Source organism: Boleophthalmus pectinirostris, unplaced genomic scaffold (assembly GCF_026225935.1).
Source record: "Boleophthalmus pectinirostris isolate CB_2022bp ecotype Guang Dong unplaced genomic scaffold, ASM2622593v1 HiC_scaffold_1, whole genome shotgun sequence".
In the NCBI taxonomy this organism is placed as follows: domain Eukaryota; kingdom Metazoa; phylum Chordata; class Actinopteri; order Gobiiformes; family Gobiidae; genus Boleophthalmus; species Boleophthalmus pectinirostris.
In genome coordinates, this window is record NW_026570970.1 from 5,293,652 (window position 1) to 5,308,835 (window position 15,184).

General features: G+C 44.0%; 1 protein-coding gene across 1 annotated transcript in view; it reads right to left on the reverse strand.

The window, feature by feature from the left end:
- The window catches only part of LOC110159509 (contactin-associated protein-like 5), a 195,472-nt gene extending 183,885 nt beyond the window's left edge, over positions 1-11,587 (reverse strand). The window contains exons 1-3 of the mRNA XM_055150873.1: positions 11,464-11,587; positions 10,889-10,999; positions 2,376-2,569 (exon numbers count right to left, since the gene is read on the reverse strand). Coding sequence (XP_055006848.1) covers positions 2,376-2,569; positions 10,889-10,999; positions 11,464-11,587 — 429 coding nt within the window. The remainder of the gene's footprint in view (positions 1-2,375; positions 2,570-10,888; positions 11,000-11,463) is intronic.
- Between the last annotated feature and the right edge of the window lie 3,597 nt (positions 11,588-15,184).

Sequence of the window (15,184 nt, forward strand, 5' to 3'; positions counted from 1 at the left end):
TGTACTGAGTTTTTGTCTGTGACGTGTTTCGCTGTGTGACTGTGTCTTCGCCGGGTCATGTTTGTGATAAAGAATCATCCTCAAACTATTTTCCTGGTTAAATAAAAACCAAAATACAAAACAAAAACAATGCAACCAGCGTCAACAGAATCCGCTCCACACTGACATCTGCAGCGGCGGCGTGTGTTTGTCGTGTACTCACCCCGACCCCGTCCTCCTGCCTGTACTGCTTCCAGGCCTCATGAAATCTGCAGGACTGTCGTTTTAGTCTCGTTTTAATCTAGTTTTAGTCCTGTTTTAGTCCTGTTTTAGTTCAGTTTTAGTCTAGTTTTAGTCTAGTTTTAGTCCAGTTTTAGTCTAGTCTTAGGGTGTTTTCACACCGACAGTATTTGTTGCACCAAACGGTCCATTCGAACCAAAAGTGGTTAGTTCGGTTCGTTTGCGTTGGTGTGAAAGCGTCAATCGCACTCTGACCCGAACCAAATCAAGCGACCGAAAAGAGCGGTTCTTGAATCCGCACCAAATGACCAACTTTGGTGCGGTTCCTCTGGTGTGAACGTGAACCCGGGTCCAAACCATAGACAGTATGGACAAACAGACTATTCCAAATGCATCATGGGAGGAAACGCGTCTCCTCTGCCTGAAATGACGCTGTACGACTCCAGCGCAGTAACAGATTGTTGTCCAGACGCAGACGCGATTCATTTTCGAGTTATTTTACCAACAATGGCCAATACAGAGAATGGTAACACACGAAGATCAGAGCAAGTATCAGTGTGCGAACGTGTGGCTCCAGAGTGAGTCAAAATTGGGGGTGCGTACCCCTGTTCAGGACCTACACGCACAGAGACGACCCGGTGTTCCCCTGATCACACAGCAACCACACACATTTGTTATTTTAGGCTTTAATTAACCAAATAATTTCATGGCAATAGGCAATCGCCCATTCAATTGATACAACTTAAAAAGTCCCTGTTTTTTAGCCTAGTGTGAGAAATACAGTCGGACTAGATCCAAACCAGAGTCCTGAACCAGCGGGAGCAGGTCCGGTTCAGGCCGGGCTCAGAGGAGCTGGAGCGGGGAGCCTCGACCTGAGGAAGCACTTTCCCCGGGAAGAACCAAATGCGCAGGAGGACGGACGCTCAGAACAACATATAACAAACCAAACTGGACTCACGCTTCTGTCCGGATGCTGCACCACCTCGGAACCAGCCGCGGTTCTTGAGCGCGGAGAACCGGAGCAGCACAGACCTGTAGTCCACAGCGCATTCTCGCTTTCCCGCACAGAACCAGCGCGCAGACGACTGAACGTACCCGCTCAGACTCAGTCCATCAAGCACTGGTCTTTCTCGCCACCGTTTGGAACCAGCACATGGAGGATGAGCCTCCGGACCATCTGACCAACGCGCTTGTAACAGACCAAGGACCAGACCCCAGCCCCGTCCTGAGGAGCTGTTGGCTGCTGCTGTTACCCGAACTCTGGGCTGATGCGGTGAGTTTGTACAAAGTTCTACATGTTGCTGTTTTATGAGTTCATGGTGATAATTTGAGATGAGGACGGCCCGTGGTATTAACAGGAACATCGGTGTTGATAACTGGAGTATCGCTGTTTTACCGGGGAAACAGAGACACGTCAATCGAACCAATTTTGGTTTGTTTGCCGGTGTGAACGCGGACCACACTGGAGTGTATTTGCTACATAATAACAATTTTATTGCCTGGTGCGACCAAATAATTGAACTAGCGGTGTGAAAACGACCTTAGTCTAGTTTTAGTCCAGATTTAGTCCAGATTTAGTCCAGTTTTAATCCAGTTTTAGTCCAGATTTAGTCCAATTTTAGTCTGGTTTTAGACTAGTTTTAGTCTAGTTTTAGTCCTGTTTTCGTCCAGCTTTAGTCCAGTTTTAGTATATTTTTAGTCCAGTTTAAGTCCTGTTTTAGTCCAGATTTAGTCCAATTTTAGTTCAGTTTTAGTCTAGTTTTAGTCAGTTTTAGTCTTTAGTAGTTTTAGTACAGTTTTAGTCCTGGTACAGTCCTGTTTTAGTCCAGTTTTAGTCCAGTTTTAGTCAAATTTTAGTCCAGTTTTAGTCCTGTTTTAGTCCAGTTTTAGTCAAGTTTTAGTTCAGTTTTAGTTCAGTTTTAGTCCAGGTTTATTCCAGGTTTAGTTCTGTTTTAGTCCAGATTTAGTCTATTTTTTGTCGAGTTTTAGTCTTGTTTTAGTCCAGATTTGGCTCAGTTTTAGTCCTGGTTCAGTCCAAACTATTTTCCTGGTTAAATAAAAACCAAAATACAAAACAAAAACAATGCAACCAGCGTCAACAGAATCCGCTCCACACTGACATCTGCAGCGGCGGCGTGTGTTTGTCGTGTACTCACCCCGACCCCGTCCTCCTGCCTGTACTGCTTCCAGGCCTGCCCCGTGTCACTGTACAGCAGCATGTAGCGGCTGACCCAGTCCTGACTGTTGGCCCGGCCCTGGGTGGACACGGCCGTCACCTCCATGCGCTCCCGGAGGTCCAGCTGCAGCCAGGGCTCGCGGTCCGTCACCATGGGAGACCAGCCTCCTGCTCCTGAGACAACAGGCGGGTTACACAAAATCACAGTTATTGTCGACCTTCGTTTTGCCCTTAACACAAAAACACGTCATCGGGGACAAGAATATTAGGTCACAGTTTATGTTGTTATTATTGTTTTGTGACAGTGGTACACGGTAAAACGACGTGACATTTAACAGACTAAGAGGAAAGGTTAAAGCTCTGGAATTAGAATTGATTTGAAGATTTTATTGTTTGTTTTTAAAGCTTTGAATGGACTGGCCCCACACTAAGTCTACGTCCAGACTGCAGGGCTTAACGCTCAATTCTGATTTTTTTTTTTGTGAAATCCGATGTTTTTTGCGAGGTCGTTCACGTTTTCAATTAAATGTGACTTGTATGTGACTCCAGTGTGAACATTAAACGGTCCCAAAAGTGTCCCACATGTGACACTGGAGACACGACGACGTCAACCGCAGCGAGCGTCTCTGTGTTTACAGAAGTTGTCCAAACATGGACGCAGCATCGAGCACCTGGAGATTTTAAAGTTCCTCTCGTACCGGAGCCAGAACATGAACAACTTAGGCTACGTTCAGACTGCAGCCTGAAGTGATCCAAATCTGATTTTTTGGCCCTATGTTCCTGTATCTGATCTTTTAATGACAGTCTGAACGACACAGATCCGATTTTTTCAAATGTGACCCAGGACACTTGGATATGTGCTCCTGAAACTGATACATATCTGATCTTTTGACATGTGACTTCAGTCTGAAACGGCCAAAGTGCATTCATCCACCTACACGTTATCAACAAGACACAAACGTCACTATTCTGCACTGAAGTAGGTGAAAATTGTTAATGAACTCCGTGTCACTGAAGTGAAGCACATCACCACTCACCACTCTTGGCTCCGTCTCCACATCCACACGTTCCTTTCAACGGACTGAACCACAAAACACCACGACCAAAAACCTCGTCCTTCTCCTTCTCAATCTCCTCCTTAAACCAAGTAAGTTGTTCATGTTCTGGCTCCGGTACGAGAGGAACTTTTAAAATCTCCAGGTGCTCGATGCTGCGTCCATGTTTGGACAACTTCTGTAAACACAGAGACGCTCGCTGCGGTTGACGTCGTCGTGTCTCCAGTGTCACATGTGGGACACTTTTGGGCCGTTTAATGTTCACACTGGAGTCACATACAAGTCACATTTAATTGGAAATGTGAACGACCTCGAAAAAACATCGAATTTCACAAAAAAATCAGAATTGAGCGTTAAGCCCTGCAGTCTGAACGTAGCCTTACTTGTTTTAAGGAGGAGATTGAGAAGGAGAAGGACGAGGTTTTTGGCCGTGGTGTTTTGTGGGACAGTCCGTGTGGATGTGGAGACGGAGCCAAGAGTGGTGAGTGGTGATGTGCTTCACTTCAGTGACACGAAGTTCATTAACAATTTTCATATGACGAGAAGAACGTTTGTGTACATTTGTGTCTTGTTGATAACGTGTAGGTGGATGAATGCACTTTGGCCGTTCAGACTGAAGTCACATGTCAAAAGATCAGATATGTATCAGTTTTTCAGGAGCACATATCCAAGTGTCCTGGTCACATTTGAAAAAATCGGATCTGTCTGTCATTAAAAGATCAGATACAGGTCACATAGAAGCCAAAAAATCAGATTTATGTCACTTCAGGCTGCAGTCTGAACGTAAACTAAGTCTCGGACCTCATCCAGATTTATTCTTTCTGAGGTCCGAGGTCCAGCTCCGGCTCGTGGGGCCTAAGACGAGACTTAAAACCAGGAGGACAATCCACACCATGGAGCGTTTTCAGTCTCGTCTTAAGACCCACTGTTCCTCTCTGGCTTTTAACTCTGTGTGAGTTGTGTGCTCCTCTGTGTAATCCAGAGCCTCATAGTGCGGAAAATACAGTCACTGTGTTCAAACGCAAAATAGAGAATAACATCATAATGCACGTGCAGTGTCGTGGAGTAACAGATTACATGTACCGGAGTTACGTAATCAGAGTAGAAATGATGAGTAACTGTATTCAGTTACAGTTACTGTTTCAGTGAGTCGTAATTGGATTACAGTTACTTTGTTGAAATAAATGGATTACATGGTGGTGTTTTCCTGTTTTTACATTTTGGGCTAAACCAGGTCTAAACCAGGACTAAACCAGGACTAAACCAGGACTAAAACAGGACTAAACCAGGTCTAAACCAGGACTGAATCAGGTCTAAACCAGGACTAAACCAGGTCTAAACCAGGTCTAAACCAGGACTGAATCAGATCTAAACCAGGACTAAACCAGGACAGAATCAGGTTTAAACTAGGACTAAACCAGTACTAAACCAGGTCTAAACCAGGACTAAAACAGGACTAAACCAGGTCTAAACCAGGTCTAAACCAGGTCTAAAACAGGACTAAACCAGGTCTAAACCAGGTAAACTAAAACCAGGACTAAAACAGGACTAAACCAGGACTAAACCAGGACTAAAACCAGGACTAAACCAGGTCTAAACCAGGACTAAAACAGGACTAAAGGTCTAAACCAGGTCTAAAACCAGGTCTAAACCAGGACTAAAACAGGACTAAACCAGGTCTAAACCAGGTCTAAACCAGGTCTAAACCAGGACTAAACCAGGACTAAACCAGGACTAAAACAGGACTAAACCAGGTCTAAACCAGGACTAAACCAGGACTAAACCAGTAAACCAGGTCTAAACCAGGACTAAACCAGGTCTAAACCAGGACTAAACCAGGACTAAACCAGGACTAAAACCAGGACTAAACCAGGTCTAAACCAGGTCTAAACCAGGACTAACAGGACTAAACCAGGATTAAACCAGGACTAAACCAGGACTAAAACAGGACTAAACCAGGTCTAAAACCAGGTCTAAAACCAGGTCTAAACCAGGACTAAACCAGGTCTAAACCAGGTCTAAACCAGGACTAAAACCAGGACTAAACCAGGACTAACCCTAGGACTAAACAGGACTAAACCAGGTCTAAACCAGGTCTAAACCAGGACTAAACAGGACTAAAACAGGTCTAAACCAGGACTAAAACAGGACTAAACCAGGTCTAAACCAGGTCTAAACCAGGACTAAAACCAGGTCTAAAACCAGGACTAAAACAGGACTAAACCAGGTCTAAACCAGGACTAAACAGGTCTAAACCAGGACTAAACAGGATCTAAACCAGGACTAAAACCAGGACCAGGTTTAAACTAGGACTAAACCAGGTACTAAAACCAGGTCTAAACCAGGACTAAAACAGGACTAAACCAGGTCTAAACCAGGTCTAAAACCAGGACTAAACCAGGACTAAACCAGGTCTAAACCAGGTCTAAACCAGGACTAAACAGGACTAAACCAGGACTAAACCAGGACTAAACCAGGACTAAAACCAGGTCTAAACCAGGACTAAAACAGGACTAAAGCAGGTCTAAACCAGGTCTAAACCAGGACTAAACAGGACTAAACAGGTCTAAACCAGGACTAAACCAGGTCTAAACCAGGACTTAAACCAGGACTAAACCAGGACTAAAACAGGACTAAACCAGGTCTAAACCAGGTCTAAACCAGGTCTAAACCAGGACTAAACCAGGTCTAAACCAGGTCTAAACCAGGACTAAACCAGGACTAAAACAGGACTAAACCAGGACTAAACCAGGTCTAAACCAGGTCTAAACCAGGACTAAACCAGGACTAAACCAGGACTAAACCAGGACTAAACCAGGTCTAAACCAGGTCTAAACCAGGTCTAAAACCAGGACTAAACCAGGTCTAAACCAGGTCTAAAACCAGGACTAAACCAGGACTAAAACAGGACTAAACCAGGACTAAAACAGGACTAAACCAGGTCTAAACCAGGTCTAAACCAGGACTAAAACAGGACTAAAACAGGTCTAAACCAGGACTAAAACAGGACTAAACCAGGTCTAAACCAGGTCTAAACCAGGACTAAACCAGGACTAAACCAGGACTAAACCAGGTCTAAACCAGGACTAAACAAGGACTAAACCAGGACTAAACCAGGTCTAAACCAGGTCTAAACCAGGACTAAACCAGGACTAAACCAGGACTAAACCAGGTCTAAACCAGGACTAAACCAAGGACTAAACCAGGACTAAACCAGGTCTAAACCAGGTCTAAAACAGGACTAAACCAGGACTAAAACAGGACTAAACCAGGTCTAAACCAGGTCTAAACCAGGACTAAACCAGGACTAAACAGGACTAAACCAGGACTAAAACAGGACTAAACCAGGTCTAAACCAGGTCTAAACCAGGACTAAACCAGGACTAAACCAGGACTAAACCAGGACTAAACCAGGACTAAACTAAACCAGGACTAAAACAGGACTAAACCAGGACTAAAACAGGACTAAACCAGGTCTAAACCAGGTCTAAACCAGGTCTAAACCAGGACTAAACCAGGACTAAAAAAGGACTAAACCAGGACTAAACAGGAACTAAACCAGGACTAAACCAGGTCTAAACCAGGACTAAACAGGACTAAACCAGGACTAAACCAGGACTAAACCAGGACTAAAACAGGACTAAACCAGGTCTAAACCAGGTCTAAACCAGGACTAAACCAGGACTAAAACAGGACTAAACCAGGACTAAAACAGGACTAAACCAGGTCTAAACCAGGACCATGCTGCCGTGTCTCTTCTTCTATCAATAATATTTTTAATTTGGTTCAGTAAAATCTGGACTTTTTATTTTCTTTTATCAGACAAAACATTCTCATGTGAAGATTTCCTCGTCTTTGCTTTCTCTACAGAAAATCAAGTAATCCAAAGTATTCAGATTACATTACTCACTTTAAGTAATTTATTGGATCACGTTACAAACTACATTTTGGTGTGTGTAATCTGTAATCTGTAGGGGATTACATTTTAAAAGTAAACTTCCCAACACTGATGTGATGTGTTAAACTAGTAAATATTAATGAGCTCATGTGTCTTTAAAATGTACAAAGTTTTCACTGTGTCACCTAAAAGTTGATCAAAACAACTTGTGCTGGATTAGATTTATGACTCATCCTTTTTTACATCAAATAATTGAAAGTAACTAAGTCACTTTTACTCAAATTACAGTTTAAATGAAGTACTTTTTTACTTTTACTTGAGTAGGAATTAAGCAAAGTCAACTTCATTACAATTTTTATGGACTTTTTCCACATCTGGTCACCTTTTTGTTCTGTTACATGGTTCAAAAATAAAGATTTAACTGTACAACTATATGAATAAAGGTGGTACGTGTTTTCTTGAATATTTGGTTTGCAGACTGGAGTTACGGAAGAAATCGTGTAAAACTGTCCCTCTTCATAAATCACTAAAGCCGGGACCTGGTTCTGGGCTCTTGTCCCTGTCACTGAAGATGACGGACTGAATCCTGATGGCTTTTGTTTACTTGTAGATGAACTCGACTCAAATTGAAAATACTTGCAACGATGAATGATTTAAAGGTTGTATGGAGGATTTTTTTTTGTTTCAAATTGTCAGTGATAGATTATAGAGATGCAGTAGCCTTGTAATTATGATGACCAAAAAAAGAGAATAAAAATTCATCAACTCTGGACGTGGTGGGGCTAAACATTTGCCAATAGATAACGACACTGCCTCGTTATCTGTGAGCTGACAGGCTGTCAATCAATCTCCCTACGTTTCTAGCGTAACTGACTTGCCTGCGCCGCCGGTACGTGGTTTACGTACGACTGTCACTCAGTCCACAGACGCAAGACGCACAGACGCTGTTTACTCCACCAACGCAACAGTTCTTAGCGGCTTTTTTTGACCTATATCTTCCTCGCAGTTCGTACAAAGTTTGTTGCAATGGCGACAAGAATCCAGGAGCAGTTCGCCGCAAAAGAAAGTCCGTTTTTGAGGTCGCTGAAAGAAGAAGACAAGGGGAAAAGCAGCGAAGCCAAACTAAGGTGATTCTTGAAGATTCATTCCAGCGATGGCGCGACTGAAGCAGACGAAGGGTCTAAAGACTGACGCACTGGTCCACAAATTACTCCTGGACAGGAAACTTCTGCTTATTATGAAAACGTACTTTATTTCCAAGAGCTAGACAAACGTTTTTCAGGACACGAAAAGCGATATCCTATGTCTGAAAACGTAATTTTCAAGGCAAAGAAAGAGTCCGCTTGCTGCTGCGTGTTGTAGTTAGTTCATTCGCACTGAATCTCCGCGCAACCTTCTCTGCACCCCTTTCCTGCTCCTGTCCCCGCTGCCCGATCCACTCTTCCCCTGCTCCTCACTTCTCCGGGCACGGAATCTCCGTGCACCCCCTCCCCTCTCCTCTCTCCTCCTCTCTCCTCTTCTCCTGCTCCTCACTTCTCGTCCGCTCACGAAATGTCTCCCCCCGCTCCTCACTTCTCCGTCTTGCCTAACCAACACTGTAGTTAGTTGTTTACAAGTCATGTGCAGCAGCCGGCTGTAAACAAACCTGTTTGTGGCGTAAGGAGGAGGAGGGAGGAGGCGTTTCTACGTAGGAGCTGTAGGGGAGGGGGGGTGGTTTCACGCATGCGCAACATTTGAAAAAGGACAAACAGTCGCTGGATTTCTCGTTCCTTGGAAAATCCTCTATACAACCTTTAAGTAAGTACAGTATGTCTCTTTTTAATGAACATTTGAGCGAAGATAAACTCTAAACCACATCCGCTACATAAACAAAGACAAACGTGCAGAAATGTTATAAATCCAGAGCAGCTCGACACATTTTGTACTTTGTTGTCTATTTATAAAGACCTTGACGGGGTCTGACACCTCGTCGTGCGATACCGGGTTTGCGTTTTGTGCTCTGTGGCGTTGATACTTTGCAGTGACATCAGTCTGGGGGCGTTCTACGTGTATCTGTAGGGTGGAATGGTCCGCCGTTACCATGGAGACACAATGCACACATTAACAAACACTGTCAAAAAGTTTTAAAGGGATAGTTTTGGGATTTTTGACATAAACCTGTGTGTCATCCCCGTGAGCAGTGTCGTGCATCAACACCGACTTACCCCCGACAGCGTCCGGTGAGCCCAGATACTGGCCGTTTTCGGTGCTGATGAAAGTCGTCCGGCAAGTTGGCAGGGGACTGTATAATAAAGCGTTTTTCTTCTCAAAACAATCTGTGTTCAAAAGAGTGATACATTTGCATCACAAAACCATCGTTGCCTAAAAAGTCAGACCTCATTAATCGCTTGGCACTATTTTCTCTCCGTTCGTATCCATCACTTTCTGCAGTTGTTGGTCAGTGTTTACATGCGCAGACCACCGCAACGTGAGAGAGCTAACGAAGAGAGCTAGAGCCATAAGTTTATAAGCTTGTATAAGATACATAAGAATATATCTAAAAAATGGTCTGAACTCTTGATTATTCAGGCTGTAACAACAGAAATCTGGCTGAATCTCCTCACACATTTCACTGTTTTCCTGTCACGGACTTTGCGCTGAGGAAACTTTGGCTTCTTGTCTTTGGCTTCAATGTGGAAACCAAACCAGGTAAGAACGAAGAAGTGCCGCTGTGTTTACAAGAGAACAGACTCAAGAATCAGCAGTAAATCACTCAGTGTCACATCACCAGTGAAGCTTCTACAAAACGTAACTTTATAAGTCGACTGTTATTACTATTGTAAATGTCACGTACACTGTTGGCAGCAGCGACGTGGACGTGTGGATGATTCATGTTTCTATTAGTCGTCCATGCTTCAGTCACAGTGGAGGCTCTATGTTCACTGTACACGAGTTTATAAATGACGTGATGGTGATTGTCGCTCACTCGGTCTCTCACGGCTCCAGCTTCAACTTGTACCACTTCTCTGTCTCTCTTCTCTCTCTGCTCGTTCTAACTCCATCTGGTGAAATTCGGCATCAGTATATTCGGGTTCACAAAGATCTCCCCTTGGGTTTGTGGTAAAGGCAAAGTCTTTATTGTCGGTGTCGTAATCAGACATGTTGTCGCTAACATTCCGAGCAGTAAACAAAGTGAACCAGGCGCGGCGCAGTGATATGAACGGGAAGAAAATAGTGCCAAGCGATTATGAGGTCTGACTTTTTAGGCGACGATGGTTTTGTGATGCAAATGTGTCACTCTTTTGAACACAGATTGTTTTGAGAAGAAAAACGCTTTATTATACAGTCCCCTGCCAACTTGCCGGACTACTTTCATCAGCACAGAAAACGGCCAGTATCTGGGCTCACCGGACGCTGTCGGGGGTAAGTCGGTGTAGATGCACGACACTGCTCACGGGGATGACATACAGGTTTATGTCAAAAATCGCGAACTATCCCTTTAACTTGCGACTGTGATTCGTGACTGTGTGTAAATTTCACAACGTGACCCCGTCCTCTCACCGTCTCTTCTGTTGATCTTGGCCTGCTGAGCCCCGTAGCTGTACGACGACTGAGAGGAGCTCTGGAAGGAGGACTGGGGCAGGGCGGGGATCAGGGGACTGCTGCAGCTGTCTGTAACAGAGACACAAGAGACAACATGCGTGAGACCATACAGGTGTTCAGACTGTGAGTACGTGAGACAATAAACCGGACTGACGCATTCAGGTGTCCTTAGATGACAGAAAATATCAACGCAGAGTACAACCTGTGTGTGTGTGTGTGTAAGAAAAAAAATGAGGTATCAGAGACCATACAGGTGTCCAGATTGTGTTTGTATGTGAGAAAATAAGATATCTGTATAGAGACCATGCAGGTGTTCAGACTGTGTGTATGTGAGAAACCTCCTCATAAAGAATGCTGCTGTCTGTAACAGGGACACAAAACAATATGAATGAGACCATTCAGGTGTTCAGACCGCGAGTATGTGAGAATATTCACATAGAGACCATACAGGTGCTCAGATTGTCTTCGGGTGAGAGAAAATATCAGCGCAGAGTCCAGTGTGTGTAAATAACGTATCAATGTAGAGACCATACAGGTGTCCAGATTGGGTTTGTATGTGAGAAAATAAGATATCTGTATAGGGGCCATGCAGGTGTCCAGACCGGCATAGATGAAGCCAGGAGATGTTGCAAAAATACTGTGCATGCGTGGGACCATACAGGCGTCCAGACTGTGTTTAGGTGAGAGAAAATATAAACCTAGAAACCATTCAGGTGCACAGACTGACTGCACCCAAGAATAATCAGCAGAGAGACCATACAGGTGTCCAGGTTGATCGCTATAAATGGAGATACAAACAGCTGCAAGTTTCCCCGTAACACTGACACTAAAAAAACATGTGTGAGACGTTGGCAACAAGACCATACAGGTGAACAGATTGGTCTTAAGGCAGGGGTCATCAAACTAAGGCCCACGGGCCAACTCCGGCCCTCCACACCCCTTTGACCGACCCCCCCACCACTTGAATTGGACCTATGAGGCAATTCTCAAAAGTTGTCATGGCCTATTTTTTATTTTAATTTTTTTATTACTTTGTGGCAAATAATAACACATGAGGTATCTTGTGTTTTGTAGATTTTTTCAATTAAAAGCTAATTATATGACATATTTACATTTGACACTGAATTCGACGCTGAATTTTTGGCACCTACCAAGCTCGAGATCAAACAGTGTCAGTCACGCGCGCAGAGTTCTGTACTGCAGTTAAGGACAGCAAAATCACGAGTGCTTAAGTACAAAAACTTGACAGAAAGTGCAGAGTTTTCAAAGAACAGTGCACGTTTTTTTTTTTTTGTTCAGTGTGAGGACCGTGCAGTTTGTCTGATATGTAAAGAAGAATATAATCTGCGTCGTTAGGGTCAAACCATTCTGTTATACGTCCGAACCAACCCCCAGCACAGTCAGGAGCCATAATTTGGCCCCCAGAGGAAAAAAAAAGTTTGGTGACCCCTTAAAGGTTGTATGGAGGATTTTTTTTTTTAGTTTCAAATTGTCAGTGAAAGATTAAAACACCGTTACAGAGACGCAGCAGCTTTGTAATTATGATGACCAAAAAAAAAAAAGAAAAAATCTATCAACTGTGGACGTGTTGAGGCCAGATAAACATCAGCCAATAGAAAACGAGGCTCCCTCATTTTCTATTGGCTGTTAGGTTGTCAATCAAACTCCCTAGTGTAACTGACTCGCATTTCGCACAAAGTTTGTCGCGACGGCGGACGAGAATCTACGACCGGTTCGCCGCAAAAGAAAGTCCGTTTTTGAGGTCGCTGAAAGAAGAAGAGAAGAGGAAAAGGAGCAAAGCCAAACTGAGGTGATTCTTGGAGATCTCGTCCAGCGATGGCGCGACCGAAGCAGACGAAGCGTCTAAAAACTGACGCGTCGGTCGCTGAATTACTTCTAGACAGGAAACTTCAACAGTAATTCTGAATGCGCACAAGGACTGTCGCTGTATTTCTCTTCCCTTAAAAAAGTCCTCTATACAACCTTTAAGATGAAAGAAAATATCCTCAGAGACCATACAGGCGTACAGACAGACTGACATAGACGCAATCAGAAACTCAAATATGTGTGGCGCTTTGTATAGAGACCATACAGGTGTCCAGACTGTCTAAATTTGAAAGATAATAAACTCGACATATGTGTATTGATACAGTTTTCAGACTTTCAGACGGCATCTCCGCACAAAACCAGGTGCAGTGTGGTTCAGGTTCGGTTTTACTGTGATTTGTACGCCCCACTGACCGCGGTCTCTTCTGCTGTTGTGCGGTCGAGGCGGGTAGAGTGTGGAACCTGCGCTCCCGAGACGACGTGTTTGGAAGGACTCACGCTCTGGTCGGGAGTTCACGAGACAGATGAACACACAGAAGCACAACAGCGGCATTTCACACTACGAACACTTTCTCTGCGTAGAAACTGTCTGACATTGCAGTGTTAGGATTCGTTCGCTTGACAGTAGGGTACTTTTTTTTTTAATTTAACCACTCGCTGTTATTTGGTTGTGACGTATGTAATGTACCACTAATGGGACTAACTGGTATATTAAGCTTTTCCCAAATCCAGTAGGAAGAAGGACAATAACGTCTTTCCACTTACTCTCCTACTTTTGGATATCACTTTCTCTTTTGGACACCATGGTGATCTACAGTGGGTAAGTACATTTGCTAAGTACCAGGAATGTTAAGGGATATTTTATTAAACACCATAAATACACCAGATCTGCCAGTTCTGCGCATCTGATTTCTTAGTTTGTTGATGTGATTTTGTCAGCTTGACGTCAAAGACCACCGCGGTGTCCGGCGAAAATTGCGGATTCTTTCCACAGACCCACACCTCACTCACACCCACACTTTGCCCAGGTCAGTGCTGCAGGGTGCAAATGATTTTCATGATTTTCTAAGTCTTACGGGACCCGCACGTGTCCCAAAACCGCACCACACCTGCAGTCAGTGTACACCAGACTGAGGGCCACATAGGGTCCTAAAATTTGACTGAAGGGCCGGACAGAAGACAGGACATGACGTGTTAAGAGCTCGGCTTCATTACATTTGTATTTACGCTTATGTAAATATTGTATGTAAAAGTATTTATGCTTATGTTGTAGCACTACGCGCTACAACATTGCTGCAAAAGATTCAGAACACATAAAAGTGTATAGATCTGTTCCACTGCACACCGCAGGTGAATGAATATCATGAGCTAACCATTCTTGAGTCTAACTGAGAAACAGCTCAAAAACAGAGCTCATGCCAGACAGTCACACACGTACACACCTGCACATGCAGCAAAACCAGACTCGAAGATGTTCCACCAAATTAAAATGGAAGCAGTGCAGCTTATATCTTGAACACTTCTACTTCACTCATGGTCCGAATAACTCCTGTAAGAACACTTTCCCATAAAGCATTGCGGCCAATATAATACGCCGCACCTCAATGTATATATAGTGCGCCATCTACTGGGAATCGCCGGAAATGCATGACAAATAAAACATCAACAAGGTTTATTATTGTAATTTATTCCAGTTCGGTGGGCTGGATTAAAAGGTTTAAAGGGCCACATATGGCCCCTGGGCCGTAGTTTGCCCACCCCGGTTTAGACGGTGATGGTGTTTTGGAGCTTAAAAACACAAACACCTGAAACCACCCTCCAGAGTGTAAAAGTTGAATACACTCCGCCGTAGTGTTTCCTTCTACACTGCCCAAGATGCAAAACTTTGGTCAGATCTGCTCAGGTCGTGTACATGTTTACGTCACCACCGAGCCGCCTGTCATACACACCCAATCGAATTCCACACACTCGTCTAAACGCGGAATAAAAAGTGAAGACACGACACCACTTTTGCATCTTCTGTTCAGACCGTCATCATGTAAACATAGACTGAGATTCTGCTACAGCCGTCTAAAGAGAAACTCAAAATAACAAGACACTTGCATAGAAACCTTACAGGTGATCAGACCGTGCATATGCAATAGGAACAATAAAATGTCACTCTAAACATACAGTGTCCAGGTTTGTCTGTCTGTTCTCTCTGGATATAAAACAATCAAATCTTCACAGAGACCACGCAGGCGTTCAGACTGAGCGACAGAGAGGAGATCAGGTGACTGTCACAGCTTTTTTAAAATCAGGCTCAAAATAAAGCGTGAGACTTCTGCCTGGAGACCGAACGCAGCTCCTGAGAAAAACAAGGACATCTGCATAGAGACCTTACAGGTGTTCAGACTGACTCAGGCAGGAAAACAACGGACGACTGCA